The 23,653-nt window shown below is 43.6% G+C and overlaps 2 protein-coding genes across 2 annotated transcripts in view; both read right to left on the reverse strand.

The window, feature by feature from the left end:
• The window catches only part of CDRT1 (CMT1A duplicated region transcript 1), a 39,609-nt gene extending 34,610 nt beyond the window's left edge, over positions 1-4,999 (reverse strand). The window contains exon 1 of the mRNA XM_044453858.1: positions 4,475-4,999. Within this exon, the coding sequence (XP_044309793.1) occupies positions 4,475-4,999 (525 nt within the window). The remainder of the gene's footprint in view (positions 1-4,474) is intronic.
• Positions 5,000-7,705: 2,706 nt separating this feature from the next.
• LOC123035610 (cytochrome P450 2C20-like) lies at positions 7,706-21,282 on the reverse strand. The gene is made up of 9 exons (XM_044454005.1): positions 21,106-21,282; positions 19,867-20,029; positions 17,734-17,886; positions 14,511-14,671; positions 12,348-12,524; positions 10,914-11,055; positions 8,783-8,970; positions 8,002-8,143; positions 7,706-7,890 (listed from the first exon to the last, which is right to left on the reverse strand). Exons 1-9 carry the CDS (start codon positions 21,280-21,282, stop codon positions 7,706-7,708), a joined length of 1,488 nt encoding a protein of 495 aa, XP_044309940.1.
• Between the last annotated feature and the right edge of the window lie 2,371 nt (positions 21,283-23,653).

Raw genomic sequence — 23,653 nt, forward strand, 5'->3', positions numbered from 1 at the left:
TGTTAAGGGTGTGGGGCAGGGACTCGGGAGATCTGGGTTCTAGTCTCCACCTAGCCGTGAAACTCCCTTTGGTGACTTTGAGTTACTCACGGATTCTCAGCCTAACCCACAGGGTTATTGTTGTGTAGATAAAACTGAGAGGAGAACACAGTAAGCTGAGGGAGGAAGGCAGAATATAAAAGAAATGTAATGGTAATAATCAATTAAAAATAAAATATGCCAGATAACTTAGTTAAGGTGAAACATGGGGTGTTGAGAACAGGACCCCTGTCTAGCAGCTATGTTTGTCGGGAAGCTGAACAGGGCATTAGCAGAAGAAAAGCTGTGTCTCTGTATTTCTAAATGAAGGAATTCTGAAAAGCCATACTTTGCAGTAAGATAGTTATAGACGGAGCGGTATTAGAAAAGCAGGATGCGCAGTCAAGTCGCATTCACCACATGCATGGCCAGAAGGGCACAAAGGTAGTGTAGGTGGGGCACAGGACGATGGGAGAGGCAAGAGAAATGGTGCCTGGACACATGCGGTCATGGACTGTCCCTCTCGTGCGCGTGCAAAGTCCTGCTAGAGTCACTAAGAAATGGTGCTTGTGCGGATTAGAGTTGCAAGACTGCAGACAACCAGACATTGCCTCACTGCGTCCATATATGCCCACCCGCCCCTTGAGATCGGCGGCAGAGGCCCTTCTCCGGGAACCCACCGTGAAAGATATTAGGAGACAGAGTACTCGGAGGAGGGCCTTCTCTGCGGTGGCGCCCAACTTATGCAACGCGCTCCCCAGAGAGGTCTGCCTGGCGCCGTCGTTATTTGTTTTTCGGCGCCAGGCCAAGACCTTTTTATTTAAATGCTATTTGAATTGTTGATTGTATTCATTGATTTTATACCTGTGCCGAGATGTTTCCAGATTTTTAAGGTAATTGTATAATTGTTTATTTGTTTTGGAAGCCGCCCCGAGGCTTTTTGCAAATGGGGCGGCATACAAATGTTCCAAATAAATAAATAATACAGGGGCTCCATGTGGGAAAAGCCTTAGACCGCAGAGACACGGGTTCCGTCCCTCACTTTGCCACCATGCCACTGGCTCACTTTGGCCCAGTCACAATCTCTCAGCCCTGCCAAGAACAGTGGGTTGTTGTGGAAATCACACAGAAAGCATGTGCATATTTTCTAACTTGCCAGGTTGCTTTACCAAGGGGCAAGATAAAAATACCCTTGTCGTCGTCGTCGTCGTCGTCATCATCTATACCGAGTTAACAGAGCAGCGCGACACAGAAACAGAGGCAAGTCCTGTGACAGCATTAGCAGGGCATCCGTGGCCATGCCTTCTGGAGATAAGAGGAGCTGCAGACAAACACATCTGGAGGGCCCGAGGACAGGGAAGGTGGCCCTGAGTTCTGCATTGCACGTTCCTCTTATGCGTGTTAGATGGAAGAGCTCCGACCAGGTGATCTCAAATGCTCTGACACCATAAGGTGCTCCATCCCTCTGCTTGTTCCTGCCAGCACCCACCTCCATGTGCTCTTCACATTCATCACAGACATCAGGCAGAAATAAAATCAGCATGGAAATCAGGCTGGATGAGAACCAAGGTAGCCAAGCCACACATATTCAAACTGGGTTTTGGACTTAACTGCACTGCGTCTTGATTCCATCTGTGCAAAGTGCAAATAGTACTGCCTCATAAGGTTGTCATAAAGAGTATTAAGTTCATGAAGGAATCTGCATATTCAAAGCAACAAATAGATCTATGTAAAATCAAATCATACCAAATAAGCTGCTCTTCTCAGAAGTGAGGTAGTTTTCAATGCCTGAAGAAAAGCCAGTGGCCTGGGATGGAATCTGGCTCAGAGCCTGGGACTCAGAATTGTTTGGCTCCTCTGGAGGAAATTTAACATCTTCTGTTTGGTCCATACCTGGCAGGAGTAGAAAGATTAAAACTGTAAGGAAGATGCCAAATGGAGGTGAAACTGAGGCATCAGACATGTTGGAATTAATCCATGTGAGCCTGAGGGTCCACTGACTTAGTTCTATCTGCTTTTAAGTTTGCTAACGGAATCCTATGGTTTTCATCAAATTATTGGAATTAAATGTGTACAAAGCCCAAAAGCTACATTATCCTCAGAAAAAGAGAGCTGAATTCTCTCTGATACAGGGAAAGAAATGGAGAACCATCTGCTTGAGACATCTCTACGTGCTCATGATCACCACCCTCCATTCCATTGACAAAGTAGTAATATGGAGTAGTAGAAACAGAAGATGGATTGGCTTGCCCTGTCTGTAGCTGAATGCATTATGCTCTGGATAAACGAACTGCACCACATATGCCTCTCCAATCTTTTCTCAGAAACCTCCATGGATAAAGGTTCTGTCATGCCACCTCCTTATTCTGTTGCTGAACCACTCTTATATACCCAATGCTTTTTGCCCTACTCTCGGGACCAAACTAGCTGCAATGTTGAATGACTGCACATTTAACCATATTTTTAAAAAAATGCAAACAAGTGCTAGAAGTGAGTTTGTGCATCAGGTGGGTGGGTGATAACTGGCAGGAATGTAGCAGGCATGGCCAGAATCCCTTCTAATGAAAAGAGCATTTTCAGCGGAGCAGTTACCCTTAAGATAGTAAAAGGAAAGGAAATTATTCCACTTCCCCCCTAGGCCTGCCATATTCTTGATTATTAGCCAGCTAATCCCAGAAGTTGTGTTAAAAATGGCAAAGATGCATTTAATGTCACACACACACACATGCATGCACGCACATACATGAATATAACCTGCCCTCATACTCTGCCTCTTCATCCTAACTAGCTCTAAAAGATTTGAAATTATCCAAGATATTTTCCCCTCTTTTGCTTTTGCCTTGCATGATTTATTTTCTATGGCATTCATCATCCTTGGAGTTACACTTTTGATTCTTTCCAACTTGCCAGCATCCTTCTCAGTTTCTGAAGTCTGAAAACCAACCAGGACTATATGGAATGGTACTACTGAATCTTTAATTTGGGGAATCACATTATGAGAAAGGAACAGCTTCTGACATGATGCAAGAGCACCACACAATTTACTTGTCTTCATTTTATAATCCAGCACAACCTACAGACCTGCTTCTGTTTGTCATTTGGGTACTTCATGGGTTTCTTGTTTGCAGGTCATTCTTTATGTACAGGTCCAGTCCACAAGCAGCTCTTACTTGTAATTCTTCATGGACAAGGGTAGTGCCGTCCTTAGGTTTCTGGGGACCTTTGGGCAAGGCGCCCTCCATGGGGCCCTCCCTCAGTGAGTCCCCCCTCTCCCCAGCATAGTCACCACCCGCTTTTGCTCCTCATCATGCTCACCTGACGGGCGGAAAACCACCACGCAGTGGCATCTGCTGCTTCTCCTTCTCACCACCACCATTGCCTGGACCAGAGCAAGAAGCAGGTGAACAAGGAGACCGCCATGGCAAAGAGGAAGAGCAAGTCCCAGGGACCCTGGCAGTGAGCTTTTGCCAGGCTGTGGGCCCTTGGCAGGGGCCTGGCCGTGCCTAGCCTTGACTACCTAACAGGCCGTACCCGGTACAAAGACTTAAGAGGATGTCTCCTCCCGCCCCCTATCCACACTACTCCTAGGATACGAGGGCATATCAGGGTGGGGAACCTGTGGCCCCAGGGCAGCATGTGGCCCTAGTATGATGTAAGACAGCTCCCTAAGTTCATATGCTCTGGAACCTTATTTGACAGCCAGATGCATGGGAAAGAAGAGGGAGCAAGAAGAAATGGGGTGGTGGCAAGAGAAAGAAGAGTGGCAGGAAAAGCAAGTGAGGAGCAGCAGCACACCCACTTCTGTCCTTGTCCCTGTCCAATTCTGACTTCAGCTGTGCCCACTGGCATTGTATGGTTTTGGTAGGAACCCCTGAGGGAAAGGCCCCTTGACAGAAGGCTGTCCACCCCTGTTGTGTATGAAGTGGGTGCATGACACACTTAAATTACCACCATTGTAAACAAAGTGCCGCATCAACAGTATGGCAGAAGCATGGCATCCATGCTCTTTGCTAACTGGAGTAAAAATCTGTAACCACAAATGAATCAGTTATATGGCAGGGTCCCATTGACACTCTTTGATATTGTCTGCTAGATTTAAGCTGAACTGCTGTTTAGACTTCCCTGGGAATAAGTCCCATTGAACTCAATGGAACTTTAATCTGAGGAGACAGGCATAATTGCACTCTTAATACCCTATTCTGCTAGTGAATCTATGAATGTTAGCAAGCCAGCAGATCTCTGGGCAAAAGATACTGGTACAGTCTCTTCAGCTTTTACTCTTCAGGAATTGTAGTAGCTGAACATCAGCAGCTAGAAAGCTGGCCCATGTAGGGGTGAGGACAAATATAAAGGAAGCTGTCCCACTGCTTCCACCATGTATTCATGCAATGCCTGACTGAGTGTCTGATATCGCGCTTGCCGTCCGCTCACACACTGCAGAGTTACCTGGCCCCACCTCTGTGGTGATCTTACCTTTGCTCAAGAGGCTACAAATCAGGCTGGCAGCCATCAGCAGCAGCTGTGCATCACACATCTGCAGCAAAAGCAAGATGTAGTTGGATTTGGTCCAAAAACTGGCATTTAAGAACCACCTCCAGAGGTTTACCATGGAGTGCTCCAGTTGCTGCGGATCCAGCCCCCGGTTCGAGATAGAAGCGGCTGTGAAGCTGGAGCTGACGCAGGACCGGGAATAGGTGAAGTCCTTGGTGTTGGTGGATTGTAGCAGGTTCCAGGCATAATTCAGGAGGTCCTGGCTTCTGAACCGTTTGATTATCCCCACCAAGAACTGCCTCTGGGAAGCTTGGCTCACCCTCAGAAACCACTCGCGGGTGGAGAACATCTTCCATTTCAAGATGCAGGACTTGCAGCTGTGGCAGATCGGCACCAAGTCTGTCTGCTTCTCACACCGGAGATCTGGTGTGTATTCTAATTTATATTCCAGGATCTCTGGGGTTATCTCTACAATTGGGCGGTTCTTCATGGTACCAGGCCCTGGTTCACAAAAAGAATGGGCAGAAATCACCAGCAGCTTCTGAATAACCCCACCGTTCCACCCTAAATCTCCATCTAGCAGCAACAAGCCTGGGATGGTTACAAGTGAAGGCGGCACTGCAAGGCTTCTGTTCTGTTTGAAGTCTTTCTTTTACAGAACTCCTAGGAGACACAGTTGCTACCATAATTCTCCTAGAATATGCCTGAGTAAAAAGATTCTGTGACAACCATACCATACTGATTCTAATAGACAATCAGTCTACTTCTGCATCAAAATATAATTAAAAAGATAATCAGACAAGTCTCTGGTTCAGACTTTTATCACAGAATATTATTGTCACTTCTTGTGGGTGGGCATGAGGAGAATTAAAAAGATGCTATGAGTATTCTAATAGATCCCTGGCCCTGTAAAAACCTAAATTCCTCGGCATAAGCTTTTGGGGAGTACATAACATCTGCTATTTCAAGTATCTCTGGAGAGGATAGTTGTGGAGCTCAGAAGGGAGTGATCAAGCCACCCTTTGATCATCATGTAATGCTTGTATACATCCATCAGGAACTGGATCGATACAAAAATGCCTTTATTTTAATGTGTGTGATATAATCCTATGGATGTTTATTTGTCTCCTATTTGATTCAACAGGATTCCTAGATGGCAGCACATAGAACGGCAGCCTTAGGGAATAAAAGTGGTGATGGAGGAGGAGGTTAGCCTTCCATCCATGTAACCAAAATCCAGAAGTGTAGAGAAACTTGAGAAACAGATTGTTATGGCATCAGGGGGCATTTTTATAACAAGCCAATGCTTGTCTTTGTCTTGCTTCATGGGAATGAGCAAGTGGGAAAGTTAGTTTTCCCCTTTCTTGTAATAGTGAAATAGTGCTTAGGACCACTTTCACCTCACAGCTTACTGTGCCACCTTCTCCTGTTTGGAACTGAGCTGACTAGAGAGGAGATTCCCCTGCAACATTCACCAAGCTACAGCTGCCCTGTGAGATCATGGGCAGTCATCACGTGTTTACCTGATGTTAGGCTACTGCTACCTCTAACCCCCCGCCCTCCCACCACATACACACACACACCATTTTTTTCACTCTGAGCCTGCTTGGATTGGTACCCCAGTGGTACAAGCGAGTGATCACTATGAGATGAGTCGCCACCTGCTGAGACTGCTCGTCATCCTGGTCAGACAACCTGAGCAACTTTTCCTTCCTCAGAGGTTCACAAGGTAAAGAGAGGTAGCTGCACCAGGTGGCCAGGCAGGTAGGTAGAAAAACCTCTCTTGGAAACTCATGTTTAAGCCTCATGTCCAAGCTGAAGGGTATTTTTAAGGGGAAATAATGAGACGCAAAAGCAGAAAGCGGACTGCTTGGACATAAATAAAATAAAAATGCTTGTTGTGAGATGAGGGGCTGCCCAACAGTTTTGCCATCCAGAGAAGGACACGTTCTCTCAGCTTGCATCCAGGGTAACAGAGGGCTCATAACACTAGCTGTTTGTGACTGGCCTGAAAGATGACAAGTAGGACTACTCTGGGAGGAGAAGTGGAGTAGAAATTGATACAGTAAACAAGTGAACAATGAAACTGAAATGATGCACATATGTATCTAGGAGATTAAGATTTTCCTAAGCATAGACAAATATTGCAAAATCTAGGGAGTGGTTTAAGAAGTTAAATGCTGAAGGCACCCATGTTTGACACTGAGGCCTCAGTGGCGAAAAGACCGCTTTCATTATCAGCTGGTTCTCAAGAAGATAAATATTTATCCCACAGCTTGCCTTGAAAGCCAAACCCTCCATGAATTAGTTGAATAATTCACTCTTTTACATCCTCTTTTGCAATTCTCAGAAGGAGTGCAAGATATTTCACTGCTGAGGCAGGAGGATATCCACTCCTGCTGCCCCCTCTGCTACCAACTGTTCCCTGAGTGCTGCTTAAATGAGATAGAATTAACTTTGGAACTAGCACCTGTGAAAGTAACATGGAATGCAGATAAACTGAGCCATGCCTAATAGTGAATTTTATTTTGCAAATTCTTATTTGTTTAAATGTGATGCAGTCATTTCTTTGCAGATGAATTAATATCAAAGAGCAGCATATATTAGACCGAACACTATCTAGACATAAAGATGTATAGGATTTTTTCAGTTTATTTATAACCAATATTTACCCCTCTGGCATCTGAGAATGTCAGTGCAATCTGAAATCAAAGTTTGCACATTCCCAAGATCAAGCATACATTAATGTGTTCTGTTTTCATGTGAAAAGCAAAAATAAATCTAACATGGGCAGCAAGTCAGACCAAGCTGCAAGATGAAGCTCGGGAACCATAGCCAGTTCAAATATTGATATTTCCACATTCCTACCTAGAGAAAAGGACAACGCTTGCAACAAGAGGCAAGAACTGCTTCGACAAATGAATGCATTTCCAACACTTCACTATGTGAAGCATTTTAATTAATACAAGAGAATAATTGAATCAAAGTTAGGAAAGAAAGGAACAGCTTAGAATCTCTTCCTGTTTGCCACCACAACATCACCATAACACTCATCCTCTTACATGAAGCTGGGAATAATGGAATACTAAAGAAAACAGTCTCTCAGTATTTCTGTTTTCCCCTACTAGGAATATATATCTGGAGCCACTGGTTTCCTTCCTCCTTCAATTGCAATTGACAATTTTCAATTGCAAGGTCACACTGAGCGTCTAATGGCTTCCATTTGGGGGTGTTTCCTTCTTTTATATGCAAGAAACAAAGAAAATGGATCCATGTTTTTGGCTTCTCCAGCCATCTGGAAGGTGAATTTCTGGAGTAAAATGCTGAAGAAAAGGAAGAGCTCCATCCGAGCCAGTGATTCCCCCAAGCATGACCGTTTTCCTGAGAGGGAGAGAAAGAGAGTGAGAAGTGAGAATCTAAATAGTAAACATGAACACAGTATGCCTATTTACTAGCTTGGAAGTTGGAGAACATCAAAATGAAGCAAGTTACCTGCTGAAAAGGGCATAAAGGCATCCCTCCTCCTGAAATGGCCCTTCTCGTCCAAGAAATGGTTTGGGTTAAATTTTTCTGGAGTCTCCCATTGCAGAGGGTCATAATGCACGGATGTGAGCAGCGGAAGGACAGTGGTGCCCTTCAGGGAGAGGAGGAGACAGGTTACATTACTCCTTTCAACCTTAGGGATATCTGAGCAAAAGCCATAGAAACAGCCAAGTTTTGAGAAAGATAAAATGGAGGAGCACATTTAGTTCACACTGAGTGTTGCTGTTATCTAGGGATGAGCAAAGTTCCTCTGGGAGATTCCTTTATTTTTCCATGAACTTACACTACCCTCCTGTCCATTCCTTCCAGTTTAATTTGAGGAGTTTCATTATCCAAATGGATTCTGGAGCAGAGGTACAATTAGGCAATTGTTGACCTTGCTGAAATGACCTAAAGGGAGAAGAGGACACTGTTTCCCATGTTAAGCTCACTTGAATCATAACTGTGGGAAACGCAATGGCGTTTATTAATCCTGCTCTGATACGTAACACAATTACTTAAGAAAAAATAGCATTTTCTTTTAGAAAGGAATATTATAGTTTAGTCCCAACATCCGGCACTGTCTGCTTTTGAATCCAAGTGTCAGAGTAATATTAATACATGCAAAGTACATAACAAATTATTACAAAATGTTAGCATAGCTGAGCTCTTCTGCATCACCAGGGTGATGTGAGCAAACATGTGAGCAATTGTTTCCATTTCATTCTTGCAGGTCGTTCCTTAATCCTACCTTAGGGATGCTGTAGCCCCTGAATTTTATATGACAAGTCACTTTACGTGAAAGAATCTCAGGGTTAAATATTTGGTATCGTTGACACTCATGCACAACAGCATTAGTGAAGGGCATCCTCTTCCGGTCCTCTGAGCAGGGGAGACGCATGGTACCCACTGCCTCATCAATCTCCTCCTGGACTTTTGCTGTAACAAAACATTCAGAAGATGTGTTCCTGAATTCTAACACGTCCTCCTTTCTGAGATGATGCTAATCTTACAACTGAAGCAAAATTTAGATTGGTTCCTACCCAGTTACCCCTCTGGACTGGAGACCTTTTTAAGAAATGGCATACAGAGGTGCAAGATATGGTCGAAATGTACACTTTCCCCTCTGGAATTTGTTTCATGAAGTAAGCTATTCTATCTTAATTATTTTCCTAAAGCATTTCAGACTTTTTTAGCTTGGAAAAATGATGACTGGTGATTGGAAAATGATAATTGGGGAAAAATTGTATATGCTCCCCACCATCAGATGCAATTATGAATGGAGTGGAAAAAAAGTTTTGTACTCTTTGAAAATTACAGTAGAGTCAAAAATAGAAATGGATTGACAGAAGGTTCACGACAGAAAAAAGAATGTGTGCCTTGACACTGTTCATAACCAATCTGTAATTTACTGCTACTGTATCTTCTCCAGATTAAATGCATTTTAAAAAGAGCTAAAGAGTAGGACAAAGCTATAAATATTAGCTATGATAACTGAAGGGAACTCGCATGTTGAGAAGCGGTCCATATTTAATCCTGATGCTCCAAACCAACAATGAATATAGGAAGGTTCTAGTCTTCATGTCCTGCTTGGAAACTTCCAGAGACATTCACAGTTATGTTAGCCGCAGTTGGATAGAAAATACTAAGTAATGTGGATGTTTGGTCTGATCCAACATAGCTCTTTTTATTCTGATTTTATTGCATTTTTCAATGCGCATCCTGAAAACTGAATTGATATACCACCCAGCCACCCAACTGCACACTCAGAACAACTGAAGGAACCAGTAGAGTTTAGCTTGCGGGGAACCACTATGATCCAGTACCCTTTGCCACTCAGCTGAATACTGAGATGTGAAGTGAAGAACTTCTTTCTGTCCCAAACATAATTCTGTATACTGCAGAAGTCTCATGTAAACCTTATAGTCTGAGCAGCAGCGAATTTACACTGAATCTGATGAACCAGTAGATCTCTGGATGATTTTCTGGCAAAGATTTGTATGGAAGGACTGTGAGCACTTCAAAATAATTTCCTTGGCTCATATTTCTCTAATTCCAAATCTATAGGTTGTATCTGATGGTATCTGTAAGGATTAGCCTTACAGAGAGTTCCTCCCAACTGACTTCAACTCCCTTTCATTTCAATGGGTCTGCTCTATGTAAAAATACATTCAGTGTCACTACCAAACTTTGTAATTAGTCAGCACATTGGTCAAACCTGTCTGTTCATAATATCTTAATAGCCAGCCTGGACTGAGTTATTGCAAATGGAAATGATTGTGTCACAGCTGTGCCCTTTCTGTGCACAGCTTCTGCTGGCTGTGGATAGATTGTTTTAGCAGTTAAGCAATCCAATGTGTCTACAATTGCTTCCCTTATTGCTGTCACCACTATAACTCTGATTATAAATGAGAAGGAAGGCTTTGTGGGTCCCTCTTTCCTCCTCTGTGTACAGGCAATCCATCACACAGACAGGCCACAATCAGGAAGGGGGTACATAAATTGGTGGTGGGTGACCTCATGCTGCATTTCACAGTTCCAAACCACAGCTCATAAAGTGTGCTTTGATATTGGACATACACTAAATTTTGCATACATGGAGTAAGAGGTCATATTAAAGGAGAACTCAAATTCAAGCTTGTATGGGTGAATTTGTTTCTTTGTGTAAAAAGAATAAATTCACTTGGGGTAAGTTCACCCACCACCAGGGACTGCCCCATGTCTTTTGCCCCAGGATCCAGCTGGTTCTAGTGAAAGTAGAGTAGCTCCTACAACCCTGAATTATTTCCACCCATAAACTGGAGGAGTTTCCTCTCTGTGTGATTTTTGGTAGAGCTCATAGAAATCCCTAATTTCTGCAGGTGTGTATTGTATCTGTATACCTTGAATGTGGGGATGCTTAGCCATCAGCACAAGGCTGAAGAGCAAGGCATCACTCGTGACTGCTGCTGCTGCAAGAAAGAGCGCAAACACACTCATGACAAGGTCTCCATCGCTGTAGAAGTCCTTAACCGTGTTGGTTTCCTGTAAATAACACAGAGGAAAAGGGGACAATGAACTGTCCCATTTAAAAGATGGAGAAATTGAAACACACTGGCCTGCTCAGAGCCGTATCACAGAAAGAACCTATTCCTAGCTGCATTTGCACAATCAGTTCATTATCTTAACACTGCAGTTGGAACAGATGTAAATAAGCTGGCCAGTGTACCACCTTGCCCAGTTTTGTAGGACTGATTCCAGCTTCTGTGGCCTGAGGATGTGGGAAAGACATTTGCAGCAGTTCAGCCCATGATCCAGCATGATTTCTCCATTAAATCTAAAACAGGAGAGGCTGTGAGTGTCCAGACTGGTGACCAAACACAGCATGGAGCTGCATGGGGATCAGTAAGCTGAAGCTGAATCCTGATAAGACAGAGGCACTGTGAGTGAATGGTTCCCAGAATTAGCAGCTCTCTGGATGCAGTTGCACTGCCCTGGAGGAAACAATCTGGCAGCTCTGGTGTATCTAGTACCACTGTAGCTGGAAGCCCGAGTTACCACTGTGCCTAGGAATACCTACTACCAGCTCTTGGGTGTTCCAAAAGTGCCAGCTCCTAGATAGGGATAGGTTTACACTACTGGCAACCTCAACATTTGATTAGTGCATTTTGGAGCCATTCTTGGGACTGGTCTGGAAGCAGCAGCTTGTCCTGAATGCAAGTGGTGACTTATCACAAATGTCTTAGACATAAATCTAGGATTTGTGCAAGATGTCAGTCTGCTGCCAAGCTAGGCTTACACCATTGCAATTCACAAAGTCCAACACAACTCAGAACCAGCTTATCTGAAGAAACATGCCCTCCCCGCATTAAAAAAAGCCCCAGGCTGCTACAATTTTCTGGGGAGCTTCTGCTGGCTGTGCAGAATGCAGCATACAGATTTACAGTTATACATTCCATTTATGCATTTAGAAGGTTACATGTACACTTTGACTTTCTCCAAGGCACGATCTGTCTTTGAATCAAATTCTGATATGGTTGTGTTATCTTATAAACCATTTTGCAAATGAGATTATTATACATGAAAAATTATCATGGTAATGGTAATGCCATCTAACCTCCAACTCAACCAGAAGCACTAGATTTTATAGAACCAACAATAAAGCAATATTTTGTCAAGAAATTCCTGCCCCTGGTTTACTTCAGCTGTCTTTTTTTTTTTTTTTTTTTTTGCATCTCTGTTCAAGATGATGTGTAAATAATCTCTCCATCTCAGATTAATTTGATATTTAGGGAACGGTACCAAAAAAGAAAAAAAGGGGAGATGAGTACTCCTACCTCTTCCGACCTCACTAGAAAAGACTCAATGAAGCCATTGGGGTTCTGAGGATCCAGATTCTGCCTGCTGACTGCTATCTTCTCACGGATGGAGGCACACAGCTTTTCAGAGTCAGCTAACATCATTTGGTGGAATCCAGGAAAATAGTCCATTATTTGGGGTAAAGAGTTGTATAGCTGGAATAAAGATGATGCACAGAGCCTCAGCTATTGTGACTCTGATGCTTTAGACCTGCCCCCTAAGGTTGTGGTTGACTCTCCTTTAGAATCAACTTATTTTGAGGTGCTTCTGGTTTAAAAAGATGAGTCCTCACCCCTGGCCAACATTGCTGTGCCCCAGACCAGCAAGGAGAAAGGGGCCTAGTCAGCACCAGGGGGAGCAAGAGATGCTTTCAGCAATGACTGAAGCACTGGCTTTCCACAGCACTTGCTGCCCTGTGGTTGCTGCTAAAAGTACTCGGTCCCTGCCTGAAAGAACAGCCATGCTCAGCATGGGCCAAGTCACAAGCTTCGTTGCATCCCTTTGCAGCCCCATGGAGGCTGGGCACCACACAAGCCTACTTGGGCCTTGGCACGAAGAGCAGACTGAGTCCCCACCGCCCACCTTCCCACATTGATTTCTGATCTCAGATCAGAAATCCGTCTCAGCAGGGTTCAACCTGGTTTCATACCAGAGATCAAAGAGGGGATGCCCTCTAAGCCGAGTCCCACCCACAAGTGGAACCCCAGAGCTTCCACAGACTGAATTGGGCCAGAGGTTTCATATTCAAGGTGTAAATGGTCATGACCATTTAAATGGAGGTAGCGTGCTTCTCAGTAATCGGCATAAACGCTTAACGGTCTTTTAAAGACATCATGGTGGTACATGCATATCCATGTCTGGAACAATATTTATAGCATGGGCAACTGATAGGAAGGGACCTGTCTGGCCTTTAGCCACTATTGCAGAAATAATCCAATGTGTAGTCCCCAGCCATTCTGAGAATACTGTAAACTACCTGTCCACCAACAGGTAATGAGCCAAATGTAAATGACTCTGTTTGTGTTGGCAATGTTTTTTGGACTGTGAAAACTGGATTCCCCTTCTTACTATTGCAGGTGATCCTTAATTAAGACTAATGGCAATCCTTCTTTTCTCTTTCTTCCCCTTACACCCCTCCCCTCCTCCCTCCTCTTTTCCTTTTCTACTGTGTGCTCAGCTTGGTGGCTCATGCAAAATTTCCTTTCCTTATGCAGTACTGTGCCAAGCCATTGTAGGGGGAAATGGTGTCCACCATACCATCATGCCCCCCACCCACAGTGGCCAATTCTCATTTCTTCCTGGAATGACAGTACATCCTGGGCAGCCTGAAATAAAAGGTGTCTGTCTCATAGAAGAAAGAGTAGTGCTTTTGTATCTGATAGGAAAAATAGCAAAGGAAAAGGAACGGGGAAGGTTAGCTGTTAATGGGGAGCTATTCATAGCACCTTCTGACATTTTGTGCCCTAACTGGCTCAAGGGACCAAGTCCCCACCCCTGCAAATCATGGAGATTTCAGTCCTATTCAAAACAGACATGGAGCATCATTCTCAGCTCAGAGTGAGGGTGCAGACCACCTGAGGTCCCCCTGCTGCATGCCAAGGTTTCCTAGATGGCTATGCTCTTTTCACCAACCCTGAATGACTTGGTGGTTTTCTGACATTTATTATAGACTCATAGAATAGTAGAGCTGGAAAGGGCCATGAAGGCCATTGGGTCCAACTCGCTGCTGTTGCAGGACACCAAGTTACACCATCCCACTCAGATGAACATCCAGTTTTGCCTTGAATGTTTCTTGTGTGGGAGAGCCCACCCCCTCTCTAGGCAGCTGGTTCCACTGTTGTATTGCTCTGAAAACTTTTCCCGATATTTAGCCTGAATACTGTGGGTTGTCACAACTTGAATTGATTATTCGGCTACAATAAATTGGTATTTTGGGTATGTTGGCCCCAACCCCTTTACCTGTGGAGCTTGCCCTATTTTGCTTTTAAGAGTAAAATGTCGGTCCTGAGAGCCAGTGTGAAATATAATTCAGCTCTTGAGCTGAAAGAGGTGCATGTGGCATGGAGCCAGATAGGGACCAATGCTGGGGGTGGGGGTAGCTAGATAATGGAAAAGTTTATGAAATAGAAGGAGAAACATACAATCGCTGGGAAAGAACGGAAGAAGTCAAATCGGCTTCGCAAAGTGTTTATGTGCTCTTGAAACCACTCATCTTTGTAGTCAAAGTATTCCCCATAGATAAGTGAGCTCATCACATTAGCATTAGCAGTTAGGATGCTTCCTTGTGGATCAAAGGGCTTCCCTGAAAAACCAGCATAAAAGAGTGAGTCTTGGCAGAATGTGTTCTCCCTCAGATCCCAGTACAAAGCTAAACAAAACTAGACTTTAGACAAGATAACCCTGATCCATTGTGCTTTTTACAGGTCCCAAGGACTGAATATGAATTAAACTCCTTCAGAATTAGCATGCTAGAAACAAGACAACCTTTTTCTCATGGAAATATCATTGCCTATCTGCAGTGCAGTTTTGAGCATGCCAGAAGACTATGTTGAAAATATATATTTAAAAATAAGTAAACAGGAAAAAAAATCCATCACTCTTAAATCATTTCTTTATGTTGCCAAGATCAGCTTCACTCTCCAGTGTACACATATGAGAATAATAGGCCATGACAGAGGGAAATAGGAAGAGGATTTGACCTCCTCCCAGAACATTAGACATCCTAGCACATGCTCTTCTCTGCAAACTTCCCCTCTAATGTTCCTTGGGAAACCAGTGAAATTCCTCTGCTCTCTCCTTCAGAGACTGCAGTGTGTAGGAAACCCCTTCAACCTTCATAGGGTTTTAGCCACGGTACCAGACCTCTGGCCAATGGGCCTAATCTGGTTTATTAGTGATTCTGATCCAGCCTGTGGTGTTTCTCCCCATCCCTCAGGAGAAGAATTGGCATTTGTATCTCTGATTGGAAACAACCTCTGAGCTTCCTCTTTGCTTGTGGCCCAACTTTTGGGAGCTGTTCTCTCCTCACAGCCCTGCTGTCTCCTTCCAAGCAGATCCAGAAAAGGCTTGTAACTACAGTCTCTATTACGTTAATAGAGGCACTTTGCGATTGCAGAGGTAGTTAGAAAAAGACATCTGTCAAGTTAGGAAGCCAGCTGATTAGAGGGACCTTACCACCCATCCCAAGAAGCTGATTCCAAACTGAATCCCCCTCTTCCTTTCTCCCACAGGAAGGTTCCCACAGCTTGTGGGCCAGATGGCAGGAACAACACAGAGTCTGGCACCAGACTTGTGCTTGTCAAATTGCATCTGCTCTCCTCAAGCTCTGCCTGTTCAGCCATGTGTTCCTCAGAACCAGACATGGTCCAATTCTCACCAGCTTCTTAGCTTATTTTGGGGCTTGCTGGTCTTGGAATTTCATCTAAGAATTACAATCCTGCTTTTCCTTCAGTTCAGATTCAAAGCCTAAGGTAGCCACCTTGGAGTGCAGTATTTCGGAAGAAGCATGCCCAGTTCCCGCAACAGCTTAGCCAGTGCACAGAGGATCTGCTCTGCCATGTGCCACAGCAAGTGCCTCACTGTCATCTGCTCTGATTTGTCCATAATGGGGAAAGACCCCTGGTCAAGGAATGTCATTCTGGCTGAGGTGATGGTAGCCGGTCCACCTAACTCCTTGGTATTTAAGAATGCTGAGATTGCTTCTGATGCCCACCACCTCTTAAAGGAGAGGACTCCGCAATGCTGTCTGCCGTTGGGAATAGCATTACCAGAAAGTGTCTTCATAAAGCATTGAGGATCCTTTCCTGCAGGAGGGTGTGAAAAGTAATCTCAGCAGGCTGGATCAGGACCACTGGTGTTCTGTGTCTCCTGGATACCACTGTCACTGAGAGAAGGGCAGGGAAATATCACAGATGTTCCAAGGAAGAGTGGAGAGAAGTGAGCTAGGAATATCATCCTGCCCCCACCAGTATCCATAGTTGGGTTGCAGCAAGCAATTTATTCTCACTTCCTTCCACAGGATTGGCTGCTTTCCTTCCTCTGTCACCTTACTCATTCCACCTTTTTAGAAGCAGGTTGGGTAGGACAAGAGAGAGACACTTTCTGGTGGCCACAGCTAGGCCATGGCATACCTGGCCTCACAAAGAGTGGCTGGTTCTCTTGCTTGCTTTCACCCCTTGAGATGCTTTTTGTTTAGACAGGCTTTCATTCCGTGAGGCAGACAAGCTCGTATGATTTGATTTTTGCTTACTTCTGAATTTATCTCTTTTATTCATGGTTTTATATTTTGGCCATATGAAATTGTTTGCTTGTGTTTTGGGTAAGTCATCCCAATTGGTACCTGTGAATGAAAAGTGCTGCATCGAAGCATCCAAATAAATAGTGAAATCAAACATTTCAGGAAGGTTTCCTTCTGAGTGCTGCTTAAATCACAGATGTGTTGTTCTTCAGCTATTCAGGTCTTCCCTGATTTGGATTTAACACTCTGTTCCAAATTACTCTGTTGATTCATAGTATCATAGAATAGTAGAGTTAGAAGGGATCATGAAGTCCATCAGCTCCAGCCCCTGCTGTTGCAGGACACCAAGTTACACTATCCCACTCAGATGGCTGTCCAGTTTCTTTTTGAATGTCTCTAGTGGGGGAGAGCCCACCACCTCTCTAGGCAGCTGGTTCCATTTTTGTATTGCTGGAGGAAGTTTTTCCTGATATCTAGCCTGAATCTGGGTTGTTGCAGCTTGAATTGATTGCTGCATGTCCTGCATTCTGGCATCAGCAAGAAGAGATCTTGACCTTCCTCTTTGTGACAGCCTTTGTGGTGCTTGTAGAGGAATATCATGTCCCCCCTCAGCCTTCTCTTCTCAAGGCTGAACATGGCCAGTTCTCTCAGTCTCTCCTCACAGGGCCGTGTTTCCAAACCCTGGATCATTTTTGTTGCCCTCCGCTGGACCCTTTCTAATTTTTCTGCATCTTTCTTAAATCTTGGTGCCCAGAACTAAACACAGTATTCCAGGTGAGATCTGACTAGTGAGGAGTATATAGGAACTACTACGAGTTGGTTTGGAAGTAATACTTCTGTTAATGCATCCCAAAATAGCATTGGCCCTTTTGGCAGCTGTGTTGCTTTGGGGGTTTTCTGGTTCCTGAAGCCACAGCAGTGGTCACAACCAGAGCCCACCATCTCCTGTCATGGCCTCCACACTCTAAAGATACCCTTATGATGGCAAAACAGTTCTTCCTTCTTTTCAGGGTTTTCTCTCTCCCACTTTCTCATGGTAATTTTCTGCACAAGTGGTAGAGATGTTTTAAGACACAATACTCAGTATATAAATCTGTTAAACAGAAATAAATAAGGCAGGACAAGACCTTGTGTGGCAGCTATTTCTTTTAGCAGGGAAAGACTTTCTTCCCGTATCCTCTCAGACATCGAGTTTTTCCCCATCCCAAAGTCCCGAAGGGTGGTAAGGGTGAAGCGGCGAAGCTCCCTCCATTTTGTCTCATCTTTGCTGCCCAGGAACCCTGAGATCAAAACAAAAAAAATGACAATCATTTGTCAGTATTCAACCTACAGGAACCAGCAGGTCATTTCAGTTAAACCTTTTTCCATTGCAGGTGCAATTCTTCATTCAACAACTCAATGTTTTCATTTTCCCAAAGTTCATGACAACTAAGTTCAGACAGGTCAGAAATGAAACGTGTTCTCTTACTTTAGTAACTAAGGCATACATTTTACAACCCAATTCAGCCTAATGAAATAAACAAAGAGCAAAAAGCAACATTTTATCACTATTTGTGTTCTTCCCTATCTTCACTCCACACTGTTCATGGCTGCTGAGGATGGGAGGAAAAGCATGAGGAGGTGGAACCACGCCACGCTTTTCCGTGATGAGTGATAAAGGGCATCATCGAGAGACTCAGCCTTGCACCTGGAAAGCCCACTTTGTCTGAGAAGGTGTACTAAGCAGAGGCTTAGGCATACAGGGCAGGAACTGAATCTACATTGATGGTGCTCCATCAACATCATACCTAGAGTACAGCTGAGGAAAACACCATGCAATGAGCACTGAAAACCCACCACAAAAACATCGTAGGAACACGATCCATAGGCTTAGCATCCATAAGGGTCAGGCACCCATGTTTCAGCCCTCCTCTGCACTTTTGCATCTTTTCATCATGTACCCATGGCAGGAAAACAGTATCTGCAGGGTTCTTTGCATCTCCCTCTATCTCATTCCTGTCCCGACTGTGAGCGGCAAGAAAAGAATTTCTTGTTGTGCATGTACTACTGTGACCACCTGTGTGTCTCTTATTCTGGGATGTCTCTGACCCTAAAGGCCAGAGTACGGCTCTGTTGAATAATCTTTGCTGCATTCCTCTGAGAACTTTTGTCCTCCCCTATGCAATTCTTCAGTCAGCCTGTTATTGGTCAGCTAAGAGCTTCCTTGAGTTGAGAGAGCATTGAGCATAAAAACAGAGGACTCAGAACCAATAATTTGTCTTTGCCTGCCTGCCTCTACTTGCTTTGAGGCCTGTGACTCTCTGAATCCCAAAACAGGGTGCTATCCTATTGGAAGGCCCATAGTTAGGTAATGTATAAGACAGATTTAGATCTTCCTTCCTTCCTCTTTTGCCTGAAATATTATCCCCAGAGGTTACTTTGATCCCTACATGCCCTTTTCTCCCTGCTTTCCCTTTACATTATGTAAAAAAAGTACTCTGCACTTCAAGTGTTGTCCATGCTTCCTTCCTACTAAGCATTAGTAGTAAATCCAGAGTTTTCTGTCATAGTTAGATGGATCTTAACCCTGCACTGGTGACATGTAACAAGTGTGTGTGTGTGTGTGTGTGTGTGTGTGTGTGTGTGTGTGAGAGAGAGAGAGAGAGAGAGAGAGAGAGAGAGAGAGAGAGAGAGAGCGCGGCAGGGAGAACTTTCCTTAAAAATAGAAGCAGTTACATGGTGCGGGGTGGGGGGGCATTGTTCTTCAGAATTCTTCCACCACGCCTTCCAGGGCAGATCAAATACTTACCACTTGCTGGGAAATGTGTGTATGTTCTTCTTTCCTTTCTGATTGCCATAATAGACATCATGCTAATTTCACTAATTTAATAAACATCCTCATTTTAATGTGCTAATAACAGCACAGAGGGGAACCAAGAATCCTTCTGCCTATGGTGTAGGGATTGAGCATTGAAGTACTGTCAGCATTCAGACAAAATTCATGCATCCAGAGAGCTACAGGTTATGCCAGTGAAGGGTTCTCTTGAACTGCAAAGATTTTGTTGCAAGTGCAGTTGCATGTAGGAAGAATGTATGTACCATTCTCCCTGATCGTGTGGCTGCTCAGGCTGCATTGTGCCTGCTATTTATCCGGGTCAACATGTGTAATTCAATGTCATTAATGCAATTAAGGCCATGTTACTTTGGCCACAAGGGTTTTGATCTCAAACCAAAGTGGAGTTCAAACAAAATCAAGCACAAGTAAAGGCATGAGAGTTCACCTTGACCCTTGGCCAATTTATCATGGACAGGGATGAAAGGACGCCCTCCAAACTCTTCTGCATGATGCACTAAAGCATCTTTCACCACTTCATATCCGCAGAGCACAACCAGCGGCTTTGGTCCCAACCAAACAGTGAAGATGGGGCCATACTTCTCAGTGAACTGAAACCAGAATGAATTATACATCTAGTCAACTAAACAATGAAACCGACTTTGGAGTAATTATCTTACAGGATGGTTACAGTAGTTCTTAAACTGGTTGGTCTTCTATCAAATATTTCAGTATGATCAGCCCAAGCAACTTGGGCCACTGCTTCGTATGCACAGAGCAGTTCTTGTCAATATAATGATCAAAGGAACATGCTTTTGACACTCTTCGGTTTGAACTGAGTACTTCGGAAAGGGAGCTACTTTTGGAGTAATGAGCAAAAGGGATTACTGAAATATCTCTGATACTATAGCATGCTGGAATGCTGCTGCTGTCCATCAGAAGTGTGAAGGATTTCCACAAGATTATCCTCAACCAACATTATTGCACCAATATTTGACTGGCTTTACAAGGATCATGAATGGACCTTGGCTTCAATAGCCCCATCCAGAGGTATGGAGTTACTCATTTGCCAGAACTCATTTACCAGTGCGGTCTTCCACCAAACGTATCACTATAATTAATTATCTTCTCTCACATGCACAAAGCACAACTAAATTATTTGGTTCCAGTCAGTCAATACCACACAACCATACTTGCTAAGTGGCTGAGGCCAGAACTGGACAGTGTATTACTCATTATGCAAGATCGGCTTAAGGGAAACTGCCTCAGAATTTCTTGAACTGCCAGAACTGCCAGAATTTCTCAGAACTGCCTCAAAACACTCCTTTTGCTTTTCCTCTCAGGCATAATGTGTGGTAGCACATTGGAATCATTTATTTGCATCCTGCCAATTAGCTAATCCACTTAACACTTCTGCATTGCCATAATACAGAGATTGGGATCCCTTTCAAGTATACTTTTACTGAAAGGGAGGATATACTGTATAATGTGGGGATGGTGGAGCTGGCTGGAGCCAGGGGTCAGACTAGATGGCCCAGGAGGACCCTTCTGACTCACTCTGTTTCCATGGTTCTATAAAGCAAAGAAGGGAGAAAATAACATTGTGCTCTTGCTCTACCATTTTATCCCTGGTCAGTTTTGCTTCCTCTGTGCCACAGGGAGAATTTGATACAAGAACTGTTCTTACCTTGGAATAGTATTTAGAGAGAGGCAACATATCTTTCTTCAGCAGATTCCCCAAAAAGAACCAGGGAACAGGCCCTGGTGGCAGCTGACTTTTCTTCTTGTACAGTTTGAAGGATGAGAAGAATAATGTGAAGAGCACACAGAAAAGAAGTATGTCATCTGCCCCTATTGTCTCCATATTGTCTCCTTTTGGCTGGAAATCCAAAAAATGGCTTAAGAGAAAAAGGTCAACAAACTTTTTGTCTTGTGCAAATAAGGATTAATGTCACTGTGTGGCCATGACTGCAAATAAATGGACTTTACCACACAAAGCTGGGGGAGGGGGGAATTGTGAACTCATCTTCTCTGACACATCCATTATATTGTACATTGCAATCCAAATTATACTATGGATGTTCTAACACAATCACCTCTTCTCACCTCCAGCCCCATTATTTATCATGGATTGGGCAGTGTAAAATGATGCTGATGAAGGCAGGCGGGACCCCTTTGTGATTCTCCTGAAAGGAGAATTCAGAGCTAAAGGCATCCTTTGAAGGAGCAAGATACTTACTGTTCCTATATCAATCAGCAATCACGCTCTTAAGAGGGAAATGAATTCTGCATATCTTCCCAGAATCTGACAAAAACATCTGAACCACACACATTATATATCCCTACTCACCCAACCAGAGGATAGAATATAACCTTTCACAATCCTTCTTTCCTTAGTCCAGTGCAGGGCAGCATATCATACAAAGGCTGAAAAAGACTGAGTGAGAGGCTGAACTATCATCGTAATGACACATGAATTGTACTAATTGGAGACCCTGATGAGCCTGAGGGAAATGAGAGTCTGGAATAACTGGAAGATTCAGATTCTTCCAGTTAAGATGCAGTTAACAAAGCAAGCGTTCTTGTTTAAAGAAGCATTAGTTCACAGGGCATGCTGCAAACAGGGTGACACAGACCTTTTCTGCTGAAAAAGTGCCAAAGAATGCTGCTATGTAATGTTTCAATTTTGTCTGTGTTTAATACACCTTAGTTTATATAGTCATTTCTTCCCTTCCAGATGTTTGCCACCCCTATCTTAAAATGTCATTCTTATATGTCTGTTGGATTTGTTTCTGGACTTGTTTAGCCATTTCGGATCCACAGCCTCTACTGGGAAACACAGTTGACCAATGATGCTTGGTTCTTCCATAGTTCTTGAGAACTTGCAACTCATTAAACCTGGTTGGAAAAGGTTGCAACTTGCACTCAGCATCTTGCATCTGGTCCAAAGCACCACACTGTGGTCCCAGCTAGGAACTCTGATTCCCTCCAGCAAAAGGAAGCAATCAACAGATCTAACCAGTACACATGCAAGCCCAAACTTCCCTAACAGTGCTGTCTACCCAGGGGCATCACATATCCCCTGAAGGCATCAAAATGTCCATTATCAACCTCTTGAATGCTTGTATCACCAAGGCCCAGAGAAAGTCTTGCAAGTTAATTAGTTTGAACTCACTTAATGGGGTCATTAACAGCAGCCATTGTTTGGCACTCTTCTTTCTCATTGCAGGTCTCTGTTGAAGGCTGCCTAGATACTGAAACTGTCATCTTATGCATAAGCTAGGGATGTAGAAGACACCTGTTTCAATTCACTTTTAAGCAGGATTTACCCAGACCAAACAAAGACTCAATTGCAATCAACAGTTGAAGTCTGCACATTTCTGAGGTTTTAACATGATTTACGGACTCCAAAACTGTTATTTATATAGAATTCCTTAATCAATGGGAGAAGATGTGTACATTTCAAAGATGTACACAATTGCTGCATACATTTAGAAAAACATGTACAAAAATATGCCCAGTTTCTCTCTCTCTTTATATATATATTCAAGTCCTGCCTGTGTTTTGTGGAGGCTACACTGGTGTTCAGCTACAGCTACACTGCTACCTTAACATTCAGTTTTGAAGCAGCTGTTATCTTCCATTTCTAAACATTTATGCAAACTTCTTTATGATCTGAGGATTCTCTGTTAGACAGTTAGGGTATGTCTGAAATAGTATTCATGTATGACGTGTGTTCTGTCTTCACATGCCCTTGAAAGCACAACATATTTGCCAGTGTGTGTATGTTTTCTCCATTTCCTACACTAATGCACACTTGGACACACAATACAAAGAATACTTTTATTACATGAAGGACAGAACAGATACAGTCTTTAACTACAGCTTAAATGCCATCAATTTACAAGTTAGATGGCAAGGCAGCAAAACATAAATCATATACATTCACACTTCTTGATTCTTAAGAGAACAACACCTATATATTCCCTGTATAGCCCATTGACAGAGGAGAACATGGGAATAAGAACCCTAATTTAAAAGGAGGAAGGGAAAGCTTTAAGGATATGCCTGCCTTCATCCCTCATCCAGCATGGCTTGGGTTTTGGGAACTGTGATTTGTGAACTATGAGTTGATTTCCATGTTGGAACCAAGCTTCATATACTTTTGATGCTTTTGTTTCTCTTAGGCAGAAAGGAGGGTCATTTGGATGAGCGAGTAACACTTCCTACATGTC

The sequence above is a fragment of the Varanus komodoensis genome, unplaced genomic scaffold, assembly GCF_004798865.1.
Source record: "Varanus komodoensis strain SLA01 unplaced genomic scaffold, ASM479886v1 scaffold7_1, whole genome shotgun sequence".
Lineage (NCBI taxonomy): Eukaryota > Metazoa > Chordata > Lepidosauria > Squamata > Varanidae > Varanus > Varanus komodoensis.